Below are 24,737 nucleotides of genomic sequence, written 5' to 3' on the forward strand. Positions count from 1 at the left end.
ATCCCGGGCTTCCCCCAAGATGGCGGCCAAAACTAGCTCGGCAGGAAAAGGGAGGGAGCGCGGTAATAAGCGCCCTTAGCAGATGTAAATTTTTAAAAACAGCAACACAATTTTTTTTTTAAAACAACAACAAGTCTCCAGGCTGTGCCTCAGGAGGTCTACGCGCAGCAATTGATCTGTGCGCGAGATTAAAGTACCTGGCAGGGGTGGGAGTGGCCGAATTACTGGAACGGCGATCCCGGGCTTCTCCCAAGATGGCGTAAGTGAAGTAATAGCGACTAAAAAAGCCACCTTCCAAGATAGGAATTGAAGGAGGTATGAGTGTAGGGGTTTAAATAGAGGGCCAATGAGTCTTGTGTCGAATGACATTAAGGTTCCATGAAGGTGCTGGTGGAACTCCTGGTGAAATAACTCTTAATCCACTCCATGAACGTTTTAACCACTGGGGCCTTGAACAAAGTAGGGTGTTGCCTATTTTGTAGATAAGTCAGCCGTTGCAGCGAGATGTAATCTTATAGATGTGAACGCTAACCTAACCTTTTGTAAATGAAGCACGTAGCAGATGTCTTGTCCAGTGGCTGTGGAAGGGTGGATTTGTTTTGAGTTTCCTCTTTGCCGCTTTGCAAGCTCCAGTGGTAGGTTTACGGGCCTCTTTAGAATGTCCATACATTCTGGTGGCAAATTAAGGTAACCAAATTCTATGCCCTCAAGAGCCAAATTGGTAAGTTGAGAGTTTTGGGAACTGGGAGCCTGGTTTCTCAACAGTTCCGAGTGAGAAGGTCCGGCCTGTTGGGGAGGTTCTCGTGAAGAACTACGGAGAGGTCCAGTAGTATTGTGAACCAGGGCTGATGAGCCTATGTGAGAGGTACTCGGATCATTGGGAGAGACGTCTGCCTGAACTTCCGAACCAGAAATGGAAGGAGAGGGAGAGGAGGAGATGTGTAGTCAAATATCCCTGACCAACTCATTCATTGTGCGTTGCCCCTACACTATTGGAACCCGAATGCGAAGTTCGGACAGTCTGCGTTTTTTGCAACAGCGAAAAGGTCTATTTGAGGAAACCCCCCCCATCTATGGAAGTATGGCAGGCAAGCGCAGGCGTACTATGGTGATACAGAAGGCCAACGTCCCCAGAAGACGCAGGACTGTCTTCACCATTGCCTACTGATTTGGTTGAAATTGAGGTAATCAGGCCCAAAAATTGTGAATTATTGCAGAATTGGGATCGGCTAGCCAGATGTGTGTTCAGATTTGCTCCTAGATATGGTTGCATCTGTAGAGATTGCAAGTTGTACTTTGGAGTATTGATTGTGAATCCCAGGCTGTGAAGCAGGTTGCCAGAGTACGTGGACAACACTGTTGATGGGTTGGCGCTTTGATAAGCCAATCAATCAGATAGGGATACACATGAATTTTTAGTCTGCAGAGCTGGGCTGCTAATACTGCCAGACACTTGGTGAAAACCCATGGTGCAGCTGTGACCCAAAAAATAAGGACTTTGAACTGGTAGTGCTTTCCGCCTACCATAAACCTGAGGTATTTGCAATAGGAGGGGTGTATTGGTATATGAAAAAATGCGTCTTCGATCCAACGTAGACATATAGTTTCTCTGTTGAAATAGTGGAATCACATCTTTCCTAGTAACCATGCTCAGTCAGAATGTATTCAATTAGTGGCCTTAGATCTAGGAGAGGCCGCAGAAAACAGTCCTGTTTGGGTATAAGAAAGTACAGAGAATACACTCCTCGTCCCTAATGTTGAAGAGGTACAGGTTCTATTGCTCCTTTGGGAGAGCCTGGACTTCCTATTTGAGTAATGTGTAATGCTCAATTGAGAACAGATGCGAGGGAGGTGGAATGTTTGGAGGTGTGGTAATGAGTTCCAGACAATAACCACGTTAGATAACATCAAACACCCACGGAACTGTTATCTGTTCCAAGGTGCAGAGAAAACTGTATGTGTCCACCAACAGATGTAGTGTGATCGGGGGTAAAGTGAAGCAAGTCACTGTTTGCTGGCAGTGGTGGCTACACGTGGGGAAGCACTTTTGCCTCTTTGGTTTTGTTTTCTCTATAGGAGCCTCCACAGTAGAATTTTGTCAGGAGCACTGGCTCTGTCCACATTGAAATGAGGTGGAGGCCTCCGGAGTAGTTGTCTTTGAGCGTCCGCGATAGCTGGTACGGTTAAAGGAGCCTCTAGATGTAGGATTTTGTAGGGCTCGCATTTCAGTGTCTTTTTTATCTTTTCTAGAGCATCATTGACCAGGGGACTGTACAAGTATTCTTTATCAAATGGGACATTGAGAATAGTCTGATGGACATCGGCTTAAAGCCTGAAATATGCAGCCAAGTGTGTCTTCTAAGGAGCACTCTAGTCTTAATGCTCCTGGCTGCAGTGTCAGCAGAATCAAGGGCACATCGAATTGACGAGTTGGAAATTAGTTTGCCCTTTGCAACCAATTCCTGTCCCTTCTTCCTGTGCTCATTTGGAGATGTTGGAGTAGCACCTCAATCTCATCCCAGTGAACATGGTCATATCCTGCTAGGAGACTCATAGAATTTGCAATGCGCCATTGGTTTGCAGACTGAGCTGAAACCCTTTTCCTTGCTGTGTCAATTCTTTTACTTGCTCTGTCAGGCGGTAGGGCATCGTCAGACACAGCAGAGGCGCGTCCATTGGGGCAGTGGTGCATTGCACTCCCTCCAGGAAACCACCATGAGCCACCACCTGAAAACTATCATAATGGCAGCATATCTGCTTGCTCTTGGTCACGACCATTGCGCTGCAAGGGTTGAGTTTGACTAGAGTGAGTGGGCCAAACTCTGTTGATTGGCAGCCTTTGGGGGTGGGAGTACTTTTATGCTTCTAAATCAAGTGTGCATTTCAGACTGGACATGACTCTTGATATGCCCAATCCCACATGAGCACTTCACTACCTTCTAACCTGCACTCATTTGGTGAGCCGGAGGGAGCACAGGACAGCCCCATTGTCTTCTTTGGAGCGTCAGGTTACCCTGCCCTAACCAATCCTTGTGCTGCTTTTTGCTCCTGCACAGCGGCAATGACAGCACTACGCAGAAGTCGATCGGAAGAGTTCTGTGATCATCTCCAGCCTGCGAGTACGTTTGTCGGTCCTGCTTGGGAAACTCAGTCAAGGACCATTTTTCTACTGGGCTCGGAACACTTAACGACTTCAGTTCCATTGTGGCAGAGTTGTTAGTAAAAACGAATCGTTTCTTACCTGTCGGTGTAGTTTTGAAGCTTGAAGATCTTTCTGGATTCACTATGCTGTGCATTATTCTGCGGTCTTGTGGTTGGGTCCGGAATCGTGGTCTTTTCTTTGTTTTTTTGTTGTTTTTGTAGCCCAGGTGGGCGTCGACGTCCCACCTTTTGGTTTATTTACGGTGACGCCGGCATGCTTCCTGCGGAAGCTCCCACTCTTGAGCGCCATCTTCGGATTCTTTTTTCTCGCGTTCGTTCTGTTACCGAAGTTATGGCAATGTTCAACTAAATTATTCACTGCTTTAACCTCTAAGGTTTGTTTTTCCAAGTATTGTCTTTGTTTAAACCCCCTTTTCTCTCCAGCCTCATCTTTCTGGCGGAGGTGGGTGGGTTCGCTAGTGAATCCAGAAAGATTTTCAAGCTGCAAAACTACACCGACAGGTAAGAAACTATTAGTTTTGCAGCGTGAATCTTTCTGGATTCACTATGCTGTGCATAGACTTTGTAGCGGTTTCTCATGTTTGTGACGGCTGGGTGGAAGATGAGCGTTGGTTATTGAAGATGTGCTGAAGCACCTTTTGTCCGACTTGTGCTTCCTTGTTCATCTGTATATCCACACAGTAGTGCTTCGTGAAAGAGTGCACTGACGCCCAGGTTGCCGCCAGGCGTATGTCCTGAATGGGTGCGTTAGCTAGGATGGCTATTGTAGCCTCCTTTTTCCTGGTAGAGTGGGCACGTGTCCCTCCTTCCAGTTCCTGTCCTTCCTGCTTGTGGCAGAACTGTATTGTTTGTGCGATCCATCTTGCAATTGTTCCTTTAGTTACTGGTTTCACCATGAAACTCTTTGCGAATGACACAAAGAACTGCTTTGTCTTCCTGTGTTCCTTTGTTCTCTCAATGTAGTGCATGACCGCCCTTCTGGCGTCTAGGGTGTGCAGAGCTCGTTCAGCACTTGGGGCCGGTTTCTGGAAGAAACTAGGTATTTGTATGTGGAACCTTGACACCACCTTTGGCATGAAGTGTGGGTCCGTCCTCACCACCCTATCATTGTGAATCTGCATGTAGGGTTCCTGTAGCGTTAGTGCCTGTAGCTCGCTTACTCTGCGCAGTGAGGTGATTGCTACCAGGAAAACTGTTTTCTTGGCCAGCATCTCTAGGGATGCCCTATGGATTGGCTCGAAAGGGTGTTTCATGAGCTCCGTTAGGACTAGGTTAAGGTTCCATGCAGGCGGCACCTGCTTTGGTGGTGCGATCCTCTTTGCCCCTTCCAGGAATCTCTTAATCACTTGTGATGTGAAGAAACTCCTACAAGTTTCTCCTCTTGTGTAAGCGACTATTGCTGCCAATTGAACTCTCCAAGAGGATGAACTTAAGTTCTTGTCGAGGAGGTGTGTGAGGTATCTTAGCACTGTTGAGTCCTTTTGCATTTTGTTGTGAAGTTTCTCTCCTGCACCACAGTGTAAATCTCTTCCATTTTGATACATAGCACCTTCGTGTGCTGGGCCTTCGTTCCTCCCGAAGTACCCTTAGGGTGCTCTCTGGCAGTTTCAGATGCGCAAACTCTATGTCCTCAGGAGCCATGCTACTAAGCTCAGGCTCTCTGGCTCTGGGTGCAGCACCTCCCCGTTTTGCATTGAGAGTAGGTCTTTCCTTCTCCCGAATCTGTGCGGTGCACTCTGCGTCATCATCCTTGATCTGAGAGTACCAGGTCTGCCTGGCCCACTGCGGTGCGACCAGTATCAGTGTCATGTTGCTCTCTCTGCACTTGCTGAGTACTCTGTGCATCAGTGGTATCGGGGGAAAAGCATAAGCAAATGACCTCGACCAGTCCATCCATAGGACATTCCCCAGGGACCCCTCCCCTGGCAGCCTGTATGCGAAGTTTTGGCATTTTGCATTCTGGCGTGTTGCAAATAGGTCCACCGACGGTGTTCCCCACCTGTCGAACAGCCTCCTTGTTTCCTGTGCATTGAGCTCCCACTCGTGGGATGCCGATGTCTTTCTGCTGAGCCAATCTGCCTCTACGTTGTCCTTCCCTGGTAGATGTACGGCTAGCAGGTCTATGTTCAGAGGGATGGCCAATGTCCATAATTCCTGCGCTAGCTTTGAAAGTGGGGCTGATTATGTCCCCCCTTGCTTGTTGATGTAGAACATCGCTGTTGTGTTGTCTGTCTGGATCAACACTCTGTGGTTGTACAGTTTTGTCTGGAAAGCCTTTATAGCGAGGAAGATTGTCTTCAACTCCAGGTAATTGATGTGTTTGCCCGCATCCACTGGTGTCCACAGGCCCCTCACTGAATTTCTTCGTGTGAGCTCCCCATCCCTTCAGGGATGCATCTGTGGTGATGGTCACTGTTGGCGTTGGCGGCGTTAGAGGTTTTCCCCTTGTAATGTTCCTCATGTTCCACCATGCAATTTCTGTCTGCACTGCGTGCGTTACAACCACTAGATCCTTGTTCTTGTAGCCATTCCTGTAAGGGTCTCATGTGCAGTCGCACATTTGGCACTAGGTGTATGCATGATGCTATCATGCCCATTATTTTGTTCGCTGTTTTCACTGTCCGAGCTTGCCCCTTCTGGTAGAGCCGTGTCTCCTTCACCAGTGCTAGCGATCTCTTGTTGCTCGGGAACACCTTGCTCTGTAAGGTGTCGATCTGTGCTCCCAGGAAGATCTTTATTTGTTCTGGTTCCATTGAGGATTTGCACCAGTGGATGAAGAATCCCAGGTTCATCAGAATGTTTGTTACTCTTGGTGCGTGCTCCTTGCAAGTCCTGTATGATCTTGCTTTTATTAGCCAGTCGTCCAGGTAAGGGTACGCGTGTATTCCCTCCCTTCGTAGGTGTGCCGCGACTGTTGCTAGGCACTTTGTGAAGACCCTTGGTGCTGATTTGAGTCCGAATGCCAGTGTTTTGAACTGGTAGTGGTCTTCTCCTATGGTGAATCCGAGCAGATGCTTGTGAGCCCTGTTCATTGGGATGTGCAGGTAGGCATCTTTGAGGTCTATGGTGACCATGAAGTCCCCGCCTTGTAATTGAGGAAGTACCTCTTGTAGGGAGGTCATTTTGAACGTTTGGGTGTTTATGAATTTGTTTAAGAATCTGAGGTTCAGGATGGATTCATTGTTTCGTCTACCTTTGGTACCAGGAAGTATGTTGAGTACACGCCCCTGTTCCTTTCTCTGTAAGGCACTGGTTCTATGGCCTGTTTTTGCAGGAGCTCCTTTGCTTCCGCTTGCAGCAGCTGTAGCTCTGTCTTTGCTAGCTGTCTTCTTGGTTTTTTGGCTGTTGGTTTCCCTTCCAGCTCTATGTAGTACCCGAACTGTATGATGTTGAGAACCCATTTGTCTGAAGTTATTGACTTCCATTCCTGGAGGAAATGCTTTAGTCTTCCTCCCACTGGGCTTACATGTTCTCGGGTGTTCACTTCGTGTGACCCCTGTGTGTTGTTCTTGTGCTTCACCCCGGGGGCTCTTGCTTGGGTGAGCACATATTGTTTTGGCAAGTCACTTGGAGGGGGGTTGCTGGCCCCCTCTCCTGTTCTGACCAGGTCCGTTCCCTTTCACGCGAAAGGACTAGCCTCTCTGCTGGTACTGCCAGGATTGTTTCTGTTGCCCTTGCTGTGCCTGGTTGTCTGCCTGTTCGGCTTGTTGGAACGCCTGGTGTGATGTTCCTGGTTGATTTCCACCTCTCCCGTTAGGTCTCCGAGAGGGGGTGCCTCTTTTAGTACCTCTGAACTGCAAAGCTCCCGTGGACCTTGCCGTTTCGTTATCCTTTTATATTTGGCTGAGCTTCTCGTCTACCGGGGCCCCGAACAAAGTTTCTCCGTTGAACGGGGTGTTAAGGATGCTGTGCTGCACTTCTGCCTTGAAGCCTGAAATTCTTAGCCAGGCTTGTCTCCTTTCTGTAATGCCCATCATCATGAGCCTGATTGAGATATCAGCTCCGTCCAGGGCTGTTTTGATGCAGGAATTTGCCACGTTCCTCCCCTCTTCTACCAAGCTTTCAGCTTTCTCCTCGAACTCTTGAGGCAAGTTGGCCCAGTTCATCCAGGATCTGGTACTGGTGTCAGTTCAAGAGTGCATTGGAATTTGCCATGCGCCAGTGCACAGCAGCATTCCGTTCAATTCTCCTCCCTACTAGGTCCATCCTCTTGCTTTCTTTGTCTGGAGGTGGTCCTGAAGTAGTAGGTACATTGGCCCTCTTTCTTGCTGTGGCTGCGATGATGGAGTCTGCAGAGACCGTGCCCTGGATGTAGGGTGGGTCTTTGGAGGAATGTTTACATTTCTTCTCCGTCCTAGGAGTGACGGATTCGCAGGTCGCAGGCTCCTTGAAAGCCTCTTTCCCCTGTGCCATGAAACTTTCTAGCATGGGGAGGTACTGGCTCCTGGTCTGTGTGGGGAGCAGTGTCTGTAGAGGGAAGTCTGCCTTCTGCTTCTCTTCGTCGAGTTTCACCCTGAAAACTGCAGCTGCATTCTTGATGACTGTGTTATAGACCCCAATGTCATCTGGCGGCGAGGGCCTCGAAGGATACGTGTTGATGCTTTGTTCTGGGCTCTCGGCGTCGAGGTCCTGCCATTCTATCTCCTGAGTTTGAGGAAGCCGAGCCGAGGAGCGTCCTGCGGTCGTCGTCCCCTTCATAGTCATAGTAGGAGGCCTCTTCCTCTTCTAGATTGTCGAAAGTTTCGACGTTCTCTGACTGTTCCTCGACTTCTACCACCTCTTCCTCCACTATCTCGACCACCTGTGTCTTAGGGTTCGTCGGGATTATGAAGTCCTTCATCCTGGCGTCTTATTCTTTCTTTCGCTGCAGGATGTTTTCCATCTCGGCCTCGAGGCGTTTCTTCTTTTTTTCCATTTCAGCAGCATGTTCTGCGTCTAATGGTTCTGCTGGTCTTTTCGGCGGAAAGCTTGGCGCCGAGCCGACTTTCGGGTTCAAAGGTTTCAGCGTCGAGCTGACCGTCGAGTCCTTCGTTGGCGCCAACATTTTCTTAGGGTCTTTTTCCTTCGGCGCCGAGCGTTCCTTTTCGGGGATGTTTTTCGAGGACTTTGGCTGTTGGATCCGCTGGGCCTGGGTTTTGCTGCGGACGCCGAGGTTTTCGGCGTCGGCGCTGTCGAGGCTTTCCTCTCGATCTTTCGAGACTCGGGGTCTCTCAGGGCTCTAGGGGCCATAGAGTCTCCTACCTTTCCAGGAGTCTTCGTAATATCGGTCTCTACGACCGTGTAGCCGTCGTCTTCGGCGGTGCTGTTGTCCTCTTCGTCTGATAACCCCAGGTCTCGAAGGGACGCTGGCTGGCCCTTGCCCTGCATGCTGGCGTTGGCTACCCTCTGTCTAGCTCGAACTCGCAGAGTCTTCGGCGTGAGGGCGGAGCAGGCGTTGCAATCCTCGCTCTCGTGGTCGACCGGTAGGCAAAGGTTGCAAACCGGGTGCTGGTCCTTCTGCGCGTACTTGTGGTGGCAGTTAAGGCAGAATTTGAAGGAGTGTTGTCCATATCCTGCGTTCAGGGAGCCCTTTGAGCGTGCATTCCCCGATGGAAGTCGAAGATCTTGAAGTTCCTTCCTTTCTTCGTCGTCTTTGATGGTGTAGTCTCCTCTAGTCTCTCTCAATCTTTTCGTGCAAAAATTGCTTCTTTTCCTTCTTCTTTCTCCAAAAATGTCTGGAGCCCTTTCGGGAACGATCCAGACCCAATGGTGGAAAAAAGAATCTGAAGATGGCGCCCAAGAGTGGGAGCTTCCGCAGGAAGCATGCCGACGTCACCGGAAATACACCAAAAGGTGGGACGTCGATGCCCACCTGGGCAACAAAAAAAAAAAAAACGACTACGATTCCGGACCCAACCACAAGACCGCGGAATAATGTACAGCATAGTGAATCCAGAAAGATTCACGGTGCAAAACTCAATTCTTTTTTCAAAGTGATCATTTTAAAAGTTAGTGAGTGTGAAGGAGCCTTGATTTTATCATGCTCCGCTAACCCCTACATGTGCTGCCCCTTTATTTTTGAAGTGTTGCGTGGGCTATAGCTGCCTTAGACTTGCTGTGGGCCCATACCTTAACCTTTAACCTCACTGCTTTCCTCAGCCGTGTGTTCTTCCATGCAGATTCTTAACCAGAAATCGTGTGCTCAGAAAAAAAGAACCCGTGTGTCCCCCGGTGTTACACTTTGCTCCCTGTCGATACATGGTTAGGACTCATGCCTTGGTTCTGCCCGCGCTGACGCTCCAGACACAAGTAGTATTTCCCTGTGGACATCCAAAAAGTAGGGTTAAAGCAGTTGCCTTTCTGACACTTGTCCGTCGCTTTAGCTGCAGAAAAAGAAAGTAAGCCAGAGCAGCTTTAAATTGGTATGGTGTGTGTTTGGATGTCCTGCATTTAATTAATTCAGATCTAAACCTCTACACAAAAATCTCCCTCTCAAAAACCACAACTGCATCATAAACCCCATTTGTTAAAATCTACCATAGTTGACAAACATGATAAATTGCATCTCGAAAAAATTCCCTCTGCTTTGAAAAGTCACCAGCCACCACTGGTCAGACGTTTGGAAATTGGCCCTTTATTGGCACTGGTGAGTACTAAGGAAACTAGGGGACTTCCTCTGTGATATAGACAGGGTCTGAGGGATAGGTTTATACTTTGTCGTCCCTATGAGTAATAATGCGGGCCATAACAGGGTCCTTGAATAAGCACTCCATAGGGCGAAGCATCCCCTTGAGCGTAGGCAAGTACTGTGTGCCTCTGTGCGTGTAGGATAATGTTTCAAATTAAAAAAAATCCTCCTCCAGAGGTTCCCTATGAATTTGCATTCATTGAAATGTAACCACAACAGCTATGAGCTCCTGATATGTGGAAGAGTCATCAGGAGGTGGTGGGCATGTGGGGTACAAGTCCAGGTACACCCCGGGTGAGTCAACATCATGAGAGTCCCAGTGGTCAGTCTCTGGTGTGACATGAAAATAATCATTCGCAGTATCAGGGGGACCGGTGCTGTCACCAGGGATCCCTGAGGGGAGGCATTCTGAGGGGCCTATGTCAGACTGCAGTGAATAAGAAATGTCTAGAAGTGGTGCTAGTGGTGGAGGAGGTGGAAATGGTGGGGGTAGTGGAGGTGGTGAGGGTGGTGGTGAAGATGGAGGCAAAGGACTGGTGGCCTTGTCCATCTCTCTGTGTTTGAGTGGAATGGGGACATCCAAAGCCTCTTGCAGAGACAACTGTCTTTAGACAGTAGTGGCTGAGGAGCCCGTGGCTTGGCTACAATCTGTACAGTTTTCGGTTGGATCTGAATCTGCTGCTACCTTGAATCCAGCTTTTCTTTAACTTGTGGAGAATAGGCTCCAATGCAGCCTCAATAGTCTTCTTCAGTGTTGACTTAGATTGCTTCAGTTCTGAGCCGACTAGGTTTCGACACTGAAGCGGTCAGACAGATGAGGACGGAGGAAATAGATGTCGGGTCAGAGATTTTCAGATTTGGATGGTGTTTCAGTGCCAAGCCAGAGGGCGGGCGTCCAAACTGAATTCTCTGTGCCGACAATGGCCTGCAGGCGGTAGTGTTTCGAAGGTCTCTTGTTCAGGAGGAGTTAGTTTCTTTGAAGGTTCAATTAGAGACTGAGGGGAAAGCGGTAGAGTACTCACTGCAAGAGACTCCAGAGTTAAATTGGTGAGCTCGAGCTCTGGATCAGATCACGAGCTGGCCTCTACTGAGATAACCTTCTCTTCAGCCACTGACGACTCTAGGATGGTGTTCATCCCCAACAACTTGATGTCCGAAGAGGTCAGGGGTGTTGCTAGTGGTCTTTCGCTGCTTTTAGAACTTGCATGCTTGACTATCACGAAGAGTCTTCTTTGAGCTAAAAGCTCGACAGGCCTTATAAGCCTCCTCCTTGTGATCCTGAGAGAGACATAGGTTACAGATTTGATAGGAGGCGGTCCGGGAGTACTTTGCATGACAATGGGGACAGAATCCAAATGGCGTCCGATTCATCACCAGGAGGGCGTTGTCTGGAAAGGACACCGGACCCAACACTAGATGGCAGGAGAACGCAGAGCATGTGCATCTACAGCCACACAAGCCTCCAACATGAAGTTCCCTAAATGAGAGCAGGGAAGGGATACAAGTCAGCAATCAAAAGGATCGTAGAGAGACTTTTCTCTAGGGAGGGACAAACAAGAGGAGGAATGCAAGCCAGCAAATAAGAGTGGCAAAGCAAACTAACAAGCATTTGCAATGCAACGGTCTCGCCTTTAGGATCTTAAAAGTATTTACCTATGCAGCACATTATCCTGGCTGTTATATTAAGTCTTGTCATTTAGCCTTACACAACTGCTATAAACGGATGAAAAGAGCATTTGTTTCCAGTAGGGCGCCATGAAAAGGGGTTAAGGAAACTGTTAGTCTCAAACAAAGTTTTACAGAAAGCTAATGCATTGATAAAGTCAAAAGGCTGGCAGCATAAGTCGGACCAGCTAGACCAAAACACACAATGCGGCCCTCGTTCCACGCAGACATTGTAGCGAGGAGGACGGAAAAGAAGCGGGTAGTTGGCATTTTTTTGTTTTAGGTGGAGGAAAAGTAAGAAATAATGAAGCAAGACAGAGACATGCACTTACTAGTTGGTTTGGAAGAACGGGTCGTGCAGAGGGAGATTAGAGGGCTTGAACCGAAGGGCGAGGGCGAACACAGTGACGCAGATGCCGACAGATGGCTCATGTGGTCAAACTGAGAAACCTTTTAGAGTATATTAGTTTGTGTTCTGGCAGCTGTGATCTCCCAACAAAGAATTCTTCAAACAAGTGCCAGACAAACAACCCACCCTGCTTAGAACCCGTGATTGTAGCGCCGCCATGTTTGAAGAACACCTCCACACAAAACACGCTTGCGGCCAAGCTGAACAAAGCCTTTGAGCCTCAAGCTGAGGTATTCACACCAAGTTATCGCACTTCCAGTAAAAAGAAAGCTTTTGCAATGCAATAGGTTTTGCCTTTGGGACCTTAAACGTTTTTAGCTATGAAGCAAATTACCCTGGGTGAAATGATTCTGGTATTTTACTGACCTCTGCTGGTCATTTTCTATCAAGACAGTTAAATGGGGCAGTTGCTAGACAAGGACAGATGCAGTAGTAAGTATTTATTAGGACGTCGCCATTTCATTCAGGAATTTGGTGACTCACAAATTCCAACATCGTTCTGGCACTGCCAAATCTTTTTCTGAAGGTTCATTTAGAGAGGCAAGCCCCATCACACCCAGATGTTGTTTTTGTGTGCGCCTGAACATAGGGTGTCAGTCATATTTCTTGCCTGGTAGAACTGCTGAGATGATTCTATTTGTCCACTTTTTGCCAATGCATGCATATTTCGTGTATGTAAAGGCTGGAAGGTTAGTAACACAGCCCTGTCCTGACCCAAACTCCACCCCTTGCCAGAAGTCCATTTGGCGAGTACCTGGACATGTTTCCCACATTTAAAGCACTGGAGCAGACAGTGAACTTTGAAGCTGGAGGGCCGGAGTGCCTGTATCTGCAGTGATGCATAGTTCCAGGAAGGCAAACCATGTTATCAGCATTTGTACAGCTCTGTTATCATTAGTATAGCACCAAAGCGCTTACTTAAAAATTTGCCCTTTTAGTCCAGTGCCAGAATTTCCTTCCAGTGGATGTACATGGTTCTTTAGCTGTGTAAAGTTAGGAGAGACATGTTAGGTGTCTAGTTTACAAATGGATGGTTGAAATGGAAGTGAACTGCCTCGGATCCTGCTAAAGATATTTGTAATGTTTTAGAAATCGCTTCAAATATAGAAGAACATGGACAGAAAATTACTGTTGTGCACCTACAGGTCTGTACCAGGACTGAAGATCTAGATTTCTCGCTTAGCAACAGCTGTATTATAAAAGTCACTGTAACCCAATACAAACATTGAATAACCACATGTTGGTAAGCAGATCTCCATGTAACAATGACAGTGAGACAGAAGCACTCACGGCAGACCCAAACAAGCACTCACAACAGTAGAAGAAATAAACCCACTTGAGCGGATGACTGACACATAGGCAACCACCCACATCAACGACCGATAACCACCAAAATCAGAGAGGCAGAAGCTTCTGCAACAATGAGAAACTATCACCTTCATCAGTGCAGACAAACAATCACCCACTGCAGAAAGAACACCACACACATCAGTGACCGGCAACAACCACCCAGTGAGGAGCAAGGCCTGTGAGTGAAATGAGAAACCCAAATAAAGAAGGAAGAGGGGGCTTTGTGAGCACATGAAGAGTGATCGTACAGCGGGGTATGGAGTGACGGTCGAAAGGTGGGAGTGCCTAGGAGGGATGCAAGTAACCTTGTCAAATATGTAGGCTCCTGGGTTTGTGGTACAGGTCAGAAAGAGGATCAAACAATTTCGTGTTTCAGAAAGTTCCACCACCATCACAGGAGCATAGGTCCTACAGCCCCACTCACAACTGAGCCCCTTACCGGACCAGAGGCGCCTTCTCGTGCACAGCGTCGGTGAAGCAGCAGCAGCCCCCCTTCCAATAGTCGAATGAGCAGAACAGCATCTTCAGCCCTATGGATCCTGCGGAGAGCAGGTCAGTGAGAGCAGCAGCCAAGTGACCACGCAGAAGGACCAGAGACACCCCCGAAAACAGTGACGCACCCACAGTCAGTGGCTGGAGACTCCCATAGCAACAGAGACTACCTGCCGTAGTATTATTACCAGTGCCGAGAGACACCGTCCAGAGTAGCCCCAAAAAATAATCGGGTGGGCTTCCCAACCTGAAAAGCAATGACCAGAGACCAAAAGCCCAAAAGGCTTGAGACCGAGCTGCATCCAGCACGCAACCAATGACAACAGACTTTCAGAATGCAGAATCTCAAAGACCCCCGGCTGCAGTAACCAACAAACAAGAGCATGCACTAGTGTAAGGTCAGCATTAGGTTCAATTCCACATGCAGTGTGAGTGCACGATATTACATAGGCAAAGGCGGCACCTCAGATGTAAGCAAGAGTCACAACGTCATAGATTAACGAGTCATACAAACACTATGAAGGAGTGGCCACCGTGACTAAAGTGAATGCATAACGTTTTACCTCTTAACTGTGTCAGGAACACACGCAAGAGGTATGCGGTCTACGAAAAAGAAAAGTGAAAAGTAAACTATTTAAATGAAGCAGCTAATCAAAGTAAACGTGTAAAACCATTGCAAAGGTGCAACTCACCGGAATGGAAAGCCCGGGGTCTACCAAATACAAGGGTGAAATACAGCCTAACTGACGTCGCTGTGGAGCCTGCAGTGGAGCCCGCCCTTACTCTTCATGACCACGGTGCGGGACGTATTGCCGCCTCACATCCGGCAGCGCATACTGATGGGCCTACTTGGCGCAGGCCGCAATGTTCCGCACTGAGTGGTGATTCCCAAACACGCACCTGCACTGTTTTCAGTGCGACGGAAATATTCGAGGAGGAGTGAGTAACAAGGTAACTTCTTTGGGGTTGGTAGAAAGACAAACATAATTTACCTGCTGTAAACTTTGTCATGATTCACGACGCTGCCCTGCAGTTTATGCGGACTCCACGACACCGTGGCATTCTCTCTGTCACAGCGCTAGTTTTGTTACCTCATGGTAATTAATATATGACTTTGCATCCTCTGCAAAAGACCATTTGTGCGGCTGCATTTATAACTTGTTGTCGGTGGCCTGTTTTATTCACTTTTTTTATGCACCTTCCTTATTTTAATCTTCATACTAATATACGTATTATGAGCAATACACTTTTTGTAAAAATAGGATTCTGTTATCACAGACAATGCCTGGATTACTGTCAGGTACAGCGCTCTCAGACATGTTTGGGTGGAGTCGGACTTCTAAGACAACAAATACATCATTCTTGTGTGTGTGTGTGTGTGTGTGTGCACGTGCATGCATGTGTGCTTCCGTGAGTGTGGCTGTGTGTGCGCGCGTGATTGAGAGAGGCTGACGCTGTGAATGTGGAGCAAGAGATGTGCACGGCGATGGGCAGGACGAGCGCGTCCACAGACTAGAATCCAAGTGCATGCCACGGTCTGTCTCCCTTGAGAGGCATCTCGATGACAATAGGTCTCGAGGGCGAGACCTAATAAGCGGGCTATACACCTATTGCACCTTTGCAACAGATCTTTCACAGTAAGACAGCTCACTCTGTCTAGTAGGTGATACCTAAAAATCCATTTTACTAACATGGGTAACTACCATTTTTGGGTGAGAGAAAGGAGAAAAAAAAGGTGCACGGTGTGATGAACCCAATTGGGCTCCACCTATTCACATGAATAACCAATCACACGGGCACATGGAAGTGTATGGCAAATGTGAAAGTACCACAGTAACACTGAAAGGTGATACCAACAATTACGTAGGATGGGTACGGAGTCTTGGGAGGTGGCAGAGGTAAACACACTGGGCGCACTGTTTCAAGGCGGGATGCTTTTGTCCTTTGACCACCTACAGGAAGAGTATGGGTTCCCGGCAGGGCATTTACTAGTTCATGGTAGATTACTGGCTACCCTTAAGAGCTTGTGGGCATAAATTGTGCTTTGATGTATACCACACATGACCCACTATCTGCGACCCACAGATGCTGGGAAAGCACTGTGGGAAGGGTGCCACCGCAGAAAGAATGGGGAAAAAGTGCTCATATATCCTAGAAAGTAGGGTGGAACACAAAGTTTCAGTATATTTAGCATAAGATCTTTCCCAGGGCTTTCCTCACCCCAGAGACGTTATATCAAATGTTTGGGGCATCCTCTAGCTGTCCCAGGTGTCAACAAGAGAGGGCAGACATGGTGCATATGTTCCCTGGATACACAGAGGCTGTGATACTACGGGAAGCAGTCTCTGCTGCACTGTTGGAGGTGACCGGCCGCTCAGACATGTGCACCCTTGAACGCTCCTTGGTGGGCCTGTTTATGCCCCTGGCGAGCCACAAACAAGTTCATAGATCTAACACTGCTGACAAACTCATTGGTGATTGGTCTAAGCATTGTGGTTGTGCGCTCAGCCAGGGAATGAGAGCCTGGCATATTTTGCACCCAGTATGTAATGCAGCCTGGGTGGAGGACAGGCAAAGTGCACATGACTGCTTGGCCGGAATAGTCGGGGACTTACAGAGTGCCCGCCACCCCGCCCCCCTGCCCCGATAGCAGCATAGCCCTGCCCCGAGAGCAGAGCAGCACCAAACAGTTCCACAAAGCTGCAGCAGTAGGAACAAATAAAATGATAACCAGTTATTTTATTTTTCCTGTATTTCCACTGCTGAAAGCATTGAGGATACACTTCTACCTTATCAGAGCAGCCCACTGGTTGTCATCGTTTTTTTTATTTCTTGGTTCTTGTTTTTTTGTTTTTTTCATCTGTATATTGCACACGCCAACCACTCATCACAATCTCACTGCTCTGTAATGTCCATATCAGTCATGAGAAGAACACTGTATATGTAAATGTATTTTGTTGTTGATATGCTACACCTGATGGTGCAGTTGAAAAATGCAAATACAAAAATGGTTAAAAAAAAAAAAAACTGATCAACAATCCCAAACAAAGAGCTCATTACAAAAATCTTAGACATGTCTCCGGTATAAAAAAAAATCTGATTTTACCTGGGCAGTTGACTTCATCACTTCCATCTTCACAGGTAGGCCATCCATCACACTGCCAGTGTAAGGGGATGCACTGAATGGTGCCGCTGTGACAGGCAAACTGACCTATAGTGCAACGCAGCTCTGTGGGAAAGAAGGTAGAAAATTACCATTCAGAAAGCATAAGAAATCACTAAGTAAAAACATGCCCATGATTTCTAGCTAACCAGAAGGAACCACCTAAACGAACAATTGTTACTTACCTGTAAACGGTGGTTCTCCAGTATTGGTGTCTTTCATAGTCACATATGCTTGAATATTCCTTGTCGAAGTGGGAGCCCCACGGTACATAAAATAGCAATAAAACCAATAATATATGTCTATAGGAGGATGACCCATGTTTCACGCTCTTAATTCAATTCCTTCCCCTCACCCGTTTCCCTTCCTCCCATACAGCACTGTACCCAGCCCACCATGTCCTGAAGATGATCCTCATTCATATGGATCGAAACGCCGTCGACCTATCAGCTAGACTCTAGGCGCCCCTCCCCAGTGGTTCTTCATGTGAACATTGAACTAAGAAACCATTATTGCATCTGAAACCATTGTGTATTTTCACTGTATATATTCGCACCTTGCGCCGCTCACGCTGTATTCCTTGTCACTTGCGCTGCTGTAGTGTCACAACTCACTGCACTTGTGCACCTTGTACAACCCTTTGGGCTGATAGCTGTTGTTTATTTGTTTACACAGTGCTGTAACCATTTTGTATTCACCCCCCCCCTATGTTCTTTGAATTATAAAATGATGCTTTTCAGCACTACCATGAACAAAAAACTGACTCCTTGATCCTTTTTAGGATAATACTGTATAGGTATCCTGACTAGATATTGTTTAGTAATTTGTTCAATTATACCCCTTGGGATACTGTTTTGTATATACCTGAATAGAATAGTGAGCAGTAATAGCTGGCCGCAAGACAAAATAGCAGTGCACTTGCATGAAAATGCAATGAAATGACAAAGCTGCCAGACAGATAATAGTAGAAAACATACAGGCGGAGGGAAGGAAAGAGGCTCACCTTATTTAAATAGATTGCGAAGCACTGCTTGGCCCACAGCTGTATCAGCTTCGTTGATCGTCTCAAGGCAGTAGTGCTTTGTGAAAGTGTGCCTGCTGGACCACGTGGCTGCTCGACATATTTGGTGAATCGGTACACCAGCAAACCGGGCAGTAGAGGATGACATCTCTCTGGTGGAATGGGCTCTCACTGTAGACTGAAGAGGCCTGCCGGCCTTCTGATGACAGAATGAAATCGTTGAGGAAATCCAACGTGCAATAGTTGGCTTGGTAACAGAACGCCCCTTGCACATGCGTCCGTAAGCAACGAACAGTTGATCAGACCTACGAAAGGGCGCAGTCCTGTCGATGTAGAATTTAAGGCATCTTTTAACATCCAATGAACGCAAACGTTGCTCCGCCGGGAATTAGCGAAGAAAGTCTTTAAGAACACTGGTTCATTGAGGTGAAAATCAGTTGGCACCTTAGGCATGAATGCCGGGTTGGTGTGAAGTACAACACAGTCCGATTTGAATTGAAGGAAAGAAGGCTGAATGGTAAAGGCGTGGAAATCACTCAAGCGACGTGAGGAGGTCAAAGAAAGAAGAAGGGCCACCTTCCAGGGCAAAAATTTGAAATCCGCTTTGTGGATGGGCTCAAAAGGCGCCTTCATCAATTGCGTCAAAACAACATTGAGATGCCAGGTAGGAGGAGGACGCAGAATGGGCGGGAACATCCTGAACAGCCTCTTGAAAAACTGCTGAATGACTCTGGAAGGGTAGAGAGAGGAAGACCCATCCTGCCGAAAACGAGATATTGCCGCTAGGAAGACCTTCAAAGTGGAGTGGGAAAGTCCTGATTGAGCCAACTGCAGAAGCTGAGCAGGAGAGGAGTGCACAGGAGGGATGTTGGCAGATGCACACCAGTGACAGAACCTTTTCCACTTTAGCTTGAAAGTCTTTACTGTGGACAGAGCTCTCGCATTGGCAAGAACGTCTCTACATGCTGGCGAAATATTCAAGTGGGCAAATTCAAGGTGCTCAGGTTCCAGGCCGATAATTTGAGAGAGGAGGGGTCCAGATGACAGATCTGACCCTTGTCCATTGTGAGGAAATCCGCTTGAGGACGAAGGAGGATGGGTTCGCACTGTGAGAGAAGCAGCAGTTCAGAGAACCACGATTGTCGAGGCCTTCTGGGAGCGATCAGGAGAATGTGGCACGGCTGTCTCCGCATTTTCCACAACACTCTAGGAACCAGCGGAATCGGCGGAAAAGCGTAGGCGAATAGATTGCACCAGTCCATCAAAAGGGCATTCCCGCGTGACATTGATGGAGAAGCCAGCTTGCATAGAGGCTCGCAAAAAGATCCATGTCCGGGCGACCCCACAGCCGAAAGATGAAGTCTAGAGTCGGCTGATGCAACTCCCACTCGTAGGTCGAGGACGCGGACCTGCTGAGGGAATCCGCTAGGATGTTGGAGATGCCTGGTAGGTGAACCGCTGTCAGGGTAATTTGGTGATGGAGTGCCCAGTCCCAGGTGCTCTGTGCCAGCTGAGAAAGGAGCGGTGACTTGGTGCCGCCCTGTTTGTTTATATAGTGCATACTGGTGGTATTGTCGGTTTGAATGAGCACTGATTCTCCCTGGAGTAGAAGATGGAAAGACTTGAGCGCCAGGAAAATGGCCATTAGCTCCAGTCTGTTGATGTGCCAGGAAGGTTGAGACAGGGTCCACTTGCCCTTTATGGATAGCCCCTGAAGATGTGCGCCCCAGCCTTCCAGGGAGGCATCCGTGGTAAGGAAGAGCACCAGAGTGATGGTTAGGAAAAAAGTACCGGCAGCGATGTTTGACGGTTGAGCCCACCATTGGAGAGCGGACCTCATCTGAGCGGTCACCAGGACCAGATCGTTGAAAGAGCCGGTGATCTGACGCCACTGTTTGTCCAGTTCCTCCTGAATTGGGCGACTCTTGAGCCTGCAATTTAGGATCAGGGAGATGCAGGAGGACGCCATCCCAAGAAAAAACTTCAATACATGAACTGAAGCGGACCCTCACAAATGCCACAGTGTAGTTACAATGATTGGATTTGGTTAGAAGTTTGGTATGAACCCAACTCCAATATAGTTTCTTTAGAGTGGCTTTAGGGGGGGGCAGATCTCGCGGCCAACGCATCACCAAGCCCGAGCTCCGCCAACAACCTTTTGACCTCCCTCAACCATTTGATCTTAGACCAGCCCTCTAATTCCATAACCTCTCGAAGCGCCTCTGCATAAGAAGCTAGCTCTGGAACGCCCCATAGACGTGCCCAGAGTAGCAGGGGGCGCAACTGGGCTTGATCCGCAATCGACCTACAACCTAGATCTAGGAGCACAGGGACTGTAGGTGTACTCAATGGGAGAGCCATCAGGTCTCCGCTTTTGCTAGTATGTCCAGGTTACAGGATCCCCACAATTCTGCCCCATACAACGCTGCGCTTACCCCTCTACTTTGTATATTTCTACTACTGGGGCAATAGGTTTGGTTGTGGAGGAGCGTTGTTCCCTAAGAAGAATACCCCCCACCCTTTTACGGGTTAGGAGCATCTTCTGGATGTGGGGGTTCCAGCTCAGAGTGTCATTGAGCCGGATACCCAAATAGTCGAACTCAGCCACCCTCTCCAATTGAACATAATTCAGGGCCGGGGGGCGCCCAGGTTTTTTGGGGGGATTCATGATCAAGTACTTGGTTTTGTCGGAGTTAATGACCAAACCCCTTAGAGTACAAAACTCCTGGAAGCTGTTCAGGAGGCTTTGTAGGCCCGTGGGGGGTTTTGAAATGAGAAGGTTATCATCTGCAAATAGCAGGGTGGGGATCCGTTTGCCCGCCAGAGACGGAGTATCTGCAGGAGTTTTTAGCAGATGCTCAACCACTCCGTTCACATAAAGTGAGAACAGAGTGGGAGCTAGCACTCAGCCCTGGCGGACACCTCTTCCCACCGGGATTTTATCTGTTTTTTCCCCGTTCATACCCCATCTCACCTTCGCAAAATTGCCGGCGTGAAGGCTCACAAGAAGGGATAGGATATTTGGAGGCATCCCTAATTCAGACAGGACCTTCCACAGCCCCTCCCTTGGAACCAGGTCAAAGGCAGTCTTAAGGTCTATAAATGCTAAATAAAGGCTGCCCTTGCCTAGCACCACAACCTTCCAGTACAGAAGGGCCAATCTAAAGGCCTGTTTGATGGTCCCAGTACCAGAACGGAAACCCGCTTGCAGGTCCGATAGAATGTTATTATCATCCACCCACTGAAGCACCCTTCCCAGGATCACATTCCCGCCACCTTGTGGGTAGAATCTATAAGGCTAATAGGCCTGTAATTAGCGGGGCTGTTCCGACACCCTTTTTTGAATATCGGGACAACCTCGGCCCCCTTCCAGGACTCAGGAACGGACGCGCCGCTCCGAATGGCATTTAACAATGCTGAAACCAATTTTCCCCACTCTTTCGGATTAGCACGTATCAGATCACCCGGAATCCCGTCTGGCCCAGCTGCCTTTAATGGCACTAGAGACTTGATAACACCCTCCACCTCTTTAGGAGTGAAGGGGTCTCCTTCTAGATCACCTAAGCAGTCAGCTAGTAGATTGGTGGTATAGGATGATAACGATGGGGACACCTCCTTGGCAGTATAAAGGGCCATGAAATGATTGTACCAGCTCTGGGCAGTGATGTTACATGTCATCAGGGTACTGTCTGGCCAATCCTTGGCACGTATACGATTCCAGAACCCTCTAGCATCTCTGCCTGCACTTGCTTCCATAAGGTCCGACCAGGAACTATCCTCCCATTCTTTCTTTGCTGTAATAGTTGTCTGGTTATACTCTTTCCTAGCAAACCTTACTGCAGCCGGGGATTTGCTTTTAACAGTGCTAATTAGGGCACTCTTCTTTTCCCTACATTTCTTAGTGAACCAGCCCAAGGGTTTCATTTGGTTCTTGTTCTTGCCTGCTCTAGAAGCCTTACTAGGAAGAGTAAGAAGATCACTCAAGGCATTCATCATTTTAGTGAAAAGCTCGGCAACTTCCCCAGGTAATGTAATCAATAGGTCCACTTTGGACTGGGCTGAGGATAATAATAACCCAATAGCAGACACTTTCTCTTCATCTAGGATTAGCTTACTCCACTTCATTTGTCTACCGCAATTGGAGGGGTGCGATTCAGGGAGGAGAGGTGCTATACGGGGCATGTTCACCCCCTGGTCCCAAGTCCATAATGGAAGCAGGGCAAGATTGAGAGGATTGTGGTCACTCTCTACAGATGGAATGACCTCCATATCCCGCATAATACTCCATAAGGAGTAGTTTCTGTCCTGTAACTCCAGTTCTGTAGTAGGGGTATCTCTCTTATAGTCATAATCTAGTGAATAGTCCCGCCCATGTGCGTGGACCCCGGCAATCAAAAATAATCTCTTAAGTTGTCAAAATAATGCAGAAACTGCAAAGACATTTAAGAGAGAATTTAAAGACAAATAATGCAGCCTATATCCACAGGCTACACTGTCCAGTACTTCAACTAGAAATTCCACCAAAAAACACTACACATAATACAGCCTGCCAGTTTCTACCATAGAGAAACTTGCCTCCCCCAGTCAAAAACTCTGGAATGATGGAGAGGAAGGTAGGGACAGACAAGCCCCATAGGCTGCCATTATGTGGCTTAAATAGGATACTGTGCCTTTAAGAGAACTTTCCAGAACTTCTCCCAGTATCCCAGAATGCATAGCAGGTCCCTCTACTTTCAGTTCTTTTTGAAGTCGAAGCACGCCAGACCTGTCGCATTCCGTACATGATCAAATATCTCCACCGGGGAGGAGGGCGGGCGCTTATGACTATAACAGAGATACCCCTACTACAGAACTGTAGTTACAGGACAGAAACTACTCCTTCTGTAGTAGGGGATCTCTGTGTATAGTCATAATCTAGTGAATAGAATGGCAAGCCCATCCCCACACCAAAGCGGCGGTGGAGAATAAATACATAACGCCACTACTGTGCGAACAAATTCCGCAGCGAAGCCTGCCCAACCTGAGCGTCTGCCCTGGCGTCAGTGTCCAGGCAGTAATGCTTAGCAAAGGTATGAACCGACTTCCAAGTGGCTGCCTTGCAGATTTCAGCAATCGGCACGTTACGGAGCAGAGCCGTCGTGGCAGCTTTGCCCCTGGTGGAATGAGCCTTAGGCTTACCTCCTAAAGTCTTATTAGCCTTTTGGTAACATAATTGTATGCAGGACACAATCCACCTAGAGATGGACTGCTTAGAGGCCGCAAGACCCGTCCTGACCGATCCATAATTGATGAACAACTGGTCAGACCTACGAATATCTTTGGTTTTATCCAGATAAAATTTCAACACCCTCCTTACATCCAGGGAATGGAGAGACCTCTCCGCTGGGGATGAAGGGTTCTGAAAAAATGTAGGCAAAGTTATAGTCTGGTTGACATGAAAATCAGAAATAACCTTGGGAAGAAATTTAGGGCGAGTACGCATAACAACCTTAGCAGCATGAAATACAGTATAATGTTCATTACAACACAACGCCTGAATTTCACTCACCCTGTGGGCCGATGTAATGGCCACGAGGAACGCCGCCTTCCAGGACAGGTGCTGCAACGAAGCCTTATTAATAGGTTCAAAAGGCTCCTTCATCAATCTGGACAGCACCACATTCAATTCCCATGAAGGCGAAGGAAGCCTGACAGGAGGGAATACTTTCTTCAATCCTTCCAGAAAATCTTTGATCACAGGGATCTGGAAAAAAGAAGTCTGTGAAGGGCATTTCCTGTAGGCAGTCAATGCCGCAAGATGGACCTTAATGGAATGAACATTAAGGCCCGACTGCGCCAAATGTAAAAGGTAAGGAAGGATGACATCTTCCTTACAGGTCGTAAGATCATGGTTCTTAGACTGGCACCAGATACAAAACCTCTTCCACTTGTAAGCATATGAAGTCCGAGTGGAAGGTCTCTTAGACTCCGTCAGTGTGTCCATGCAATCATCGGGCAGATTCAGATGGCCATATTGCACTCTCTCAGGAGCCATGCCGCCAAACTCAAAGACGAGAGGTTGGGGTGTAACATCCGTCCCCCGAACTTCGTGAGAAGGTCCGGCCTGCACAGCAACCGAATGTGAGGAAGGAGAGACCGATGAAGTAGGTCCTTGAACCACCACTGCCTGGGCCACTCCGGGGCAATGAGTATCATCCGAGCCCTGGACCGGGCCAGCTTGATGAGCACTGCCGGAATCAGGGGAATGGGAGGAAAGTCGTACAGAAAGCCGTTCCAGTTGATCCATAACGCATTCCCCAGCGTCCCTTGCTGGAAGTACCTGGAGGCGAAGTTTCTGCACTTGCTGTTTTCGGCGGTGGCGAACAAATCTACGTCTTGAGTTCCCCACCTTGCGAATACTTCTCCTAGTACTTCGTCGTTTATGACCCATTCGTGGTTTTCCTGAACCAGTCTGCTCAGCGCGTCTGCCTGAACATTCTGCACACCTGGTAGATGGGTGGCCGTTATCGTCAGTCCTCTGGCTAGGAGCCAGTGCCAGATCGCCTGCGCCTCCTGTGACAGAGTGCGTGATCTCGAGCCCCCCTGCTTGTTGAGGTAATACATCGTGGTGGTATTGTCCGTCTGTACAAGCAGAGAGTTGGTCTGGAAGAACGGAAGAAAGGCCTTCAGTGCCAAGTGAACAGCCCTGAGTTCCAGGAAATTGATGTGATACGTGGCCTCCATCGGCGACCACGTTCCTTGAATCTGTAGAGTCCCGGAATGCGCTCCCCATCCCAGGAGAGAAGCATCCGTCACGACAGTCTGCGTG

The 24,737-nt window shown here is 48.2% G+C and overlaps 1 protein-coding gene across 9 annotated transcripts in view; it reads right to left on the minus strand.

The window, feature by feature from the left end:
* The window catches only part of DGCR2 (DiGeorge syndrome critical region gene 2), a 399,860-nt gene that overhangs the window by 233,891 nt on the left and 141,232 nt on the right, over window positions 1–24,737 (minus strand). For all 9 annotated transcript variants that reach the window (XM_086942700.1, XM_086942703.1, XM_086942699.1 and 6 more), the window contains one exon: window positions 16,852–16,974. In XM_086942700.1, coding sequence (XP_086798826.1) covers window positions 16,852–16,974 — 123 coding nt within the window. The remainder of the gene's footprint in view (window positions 1–16,851; window positions 16,975–24,737) is intronic.

Source organism: Lissotriton vulgaris, chromosome 11, assembly GCF_964263255.1.
Source record: "Lissotriton vulgaris chromosome 11, aLisVul1.2, whole genome shotgun sequence".
Classification (NCBI taxonomy): domain Eukaryota; kingdom Metazoa; phylum Chordata; class Amphibia; order Caudata; family Salamandridae; genus Lissotriton; species Lissotriton vulgaris.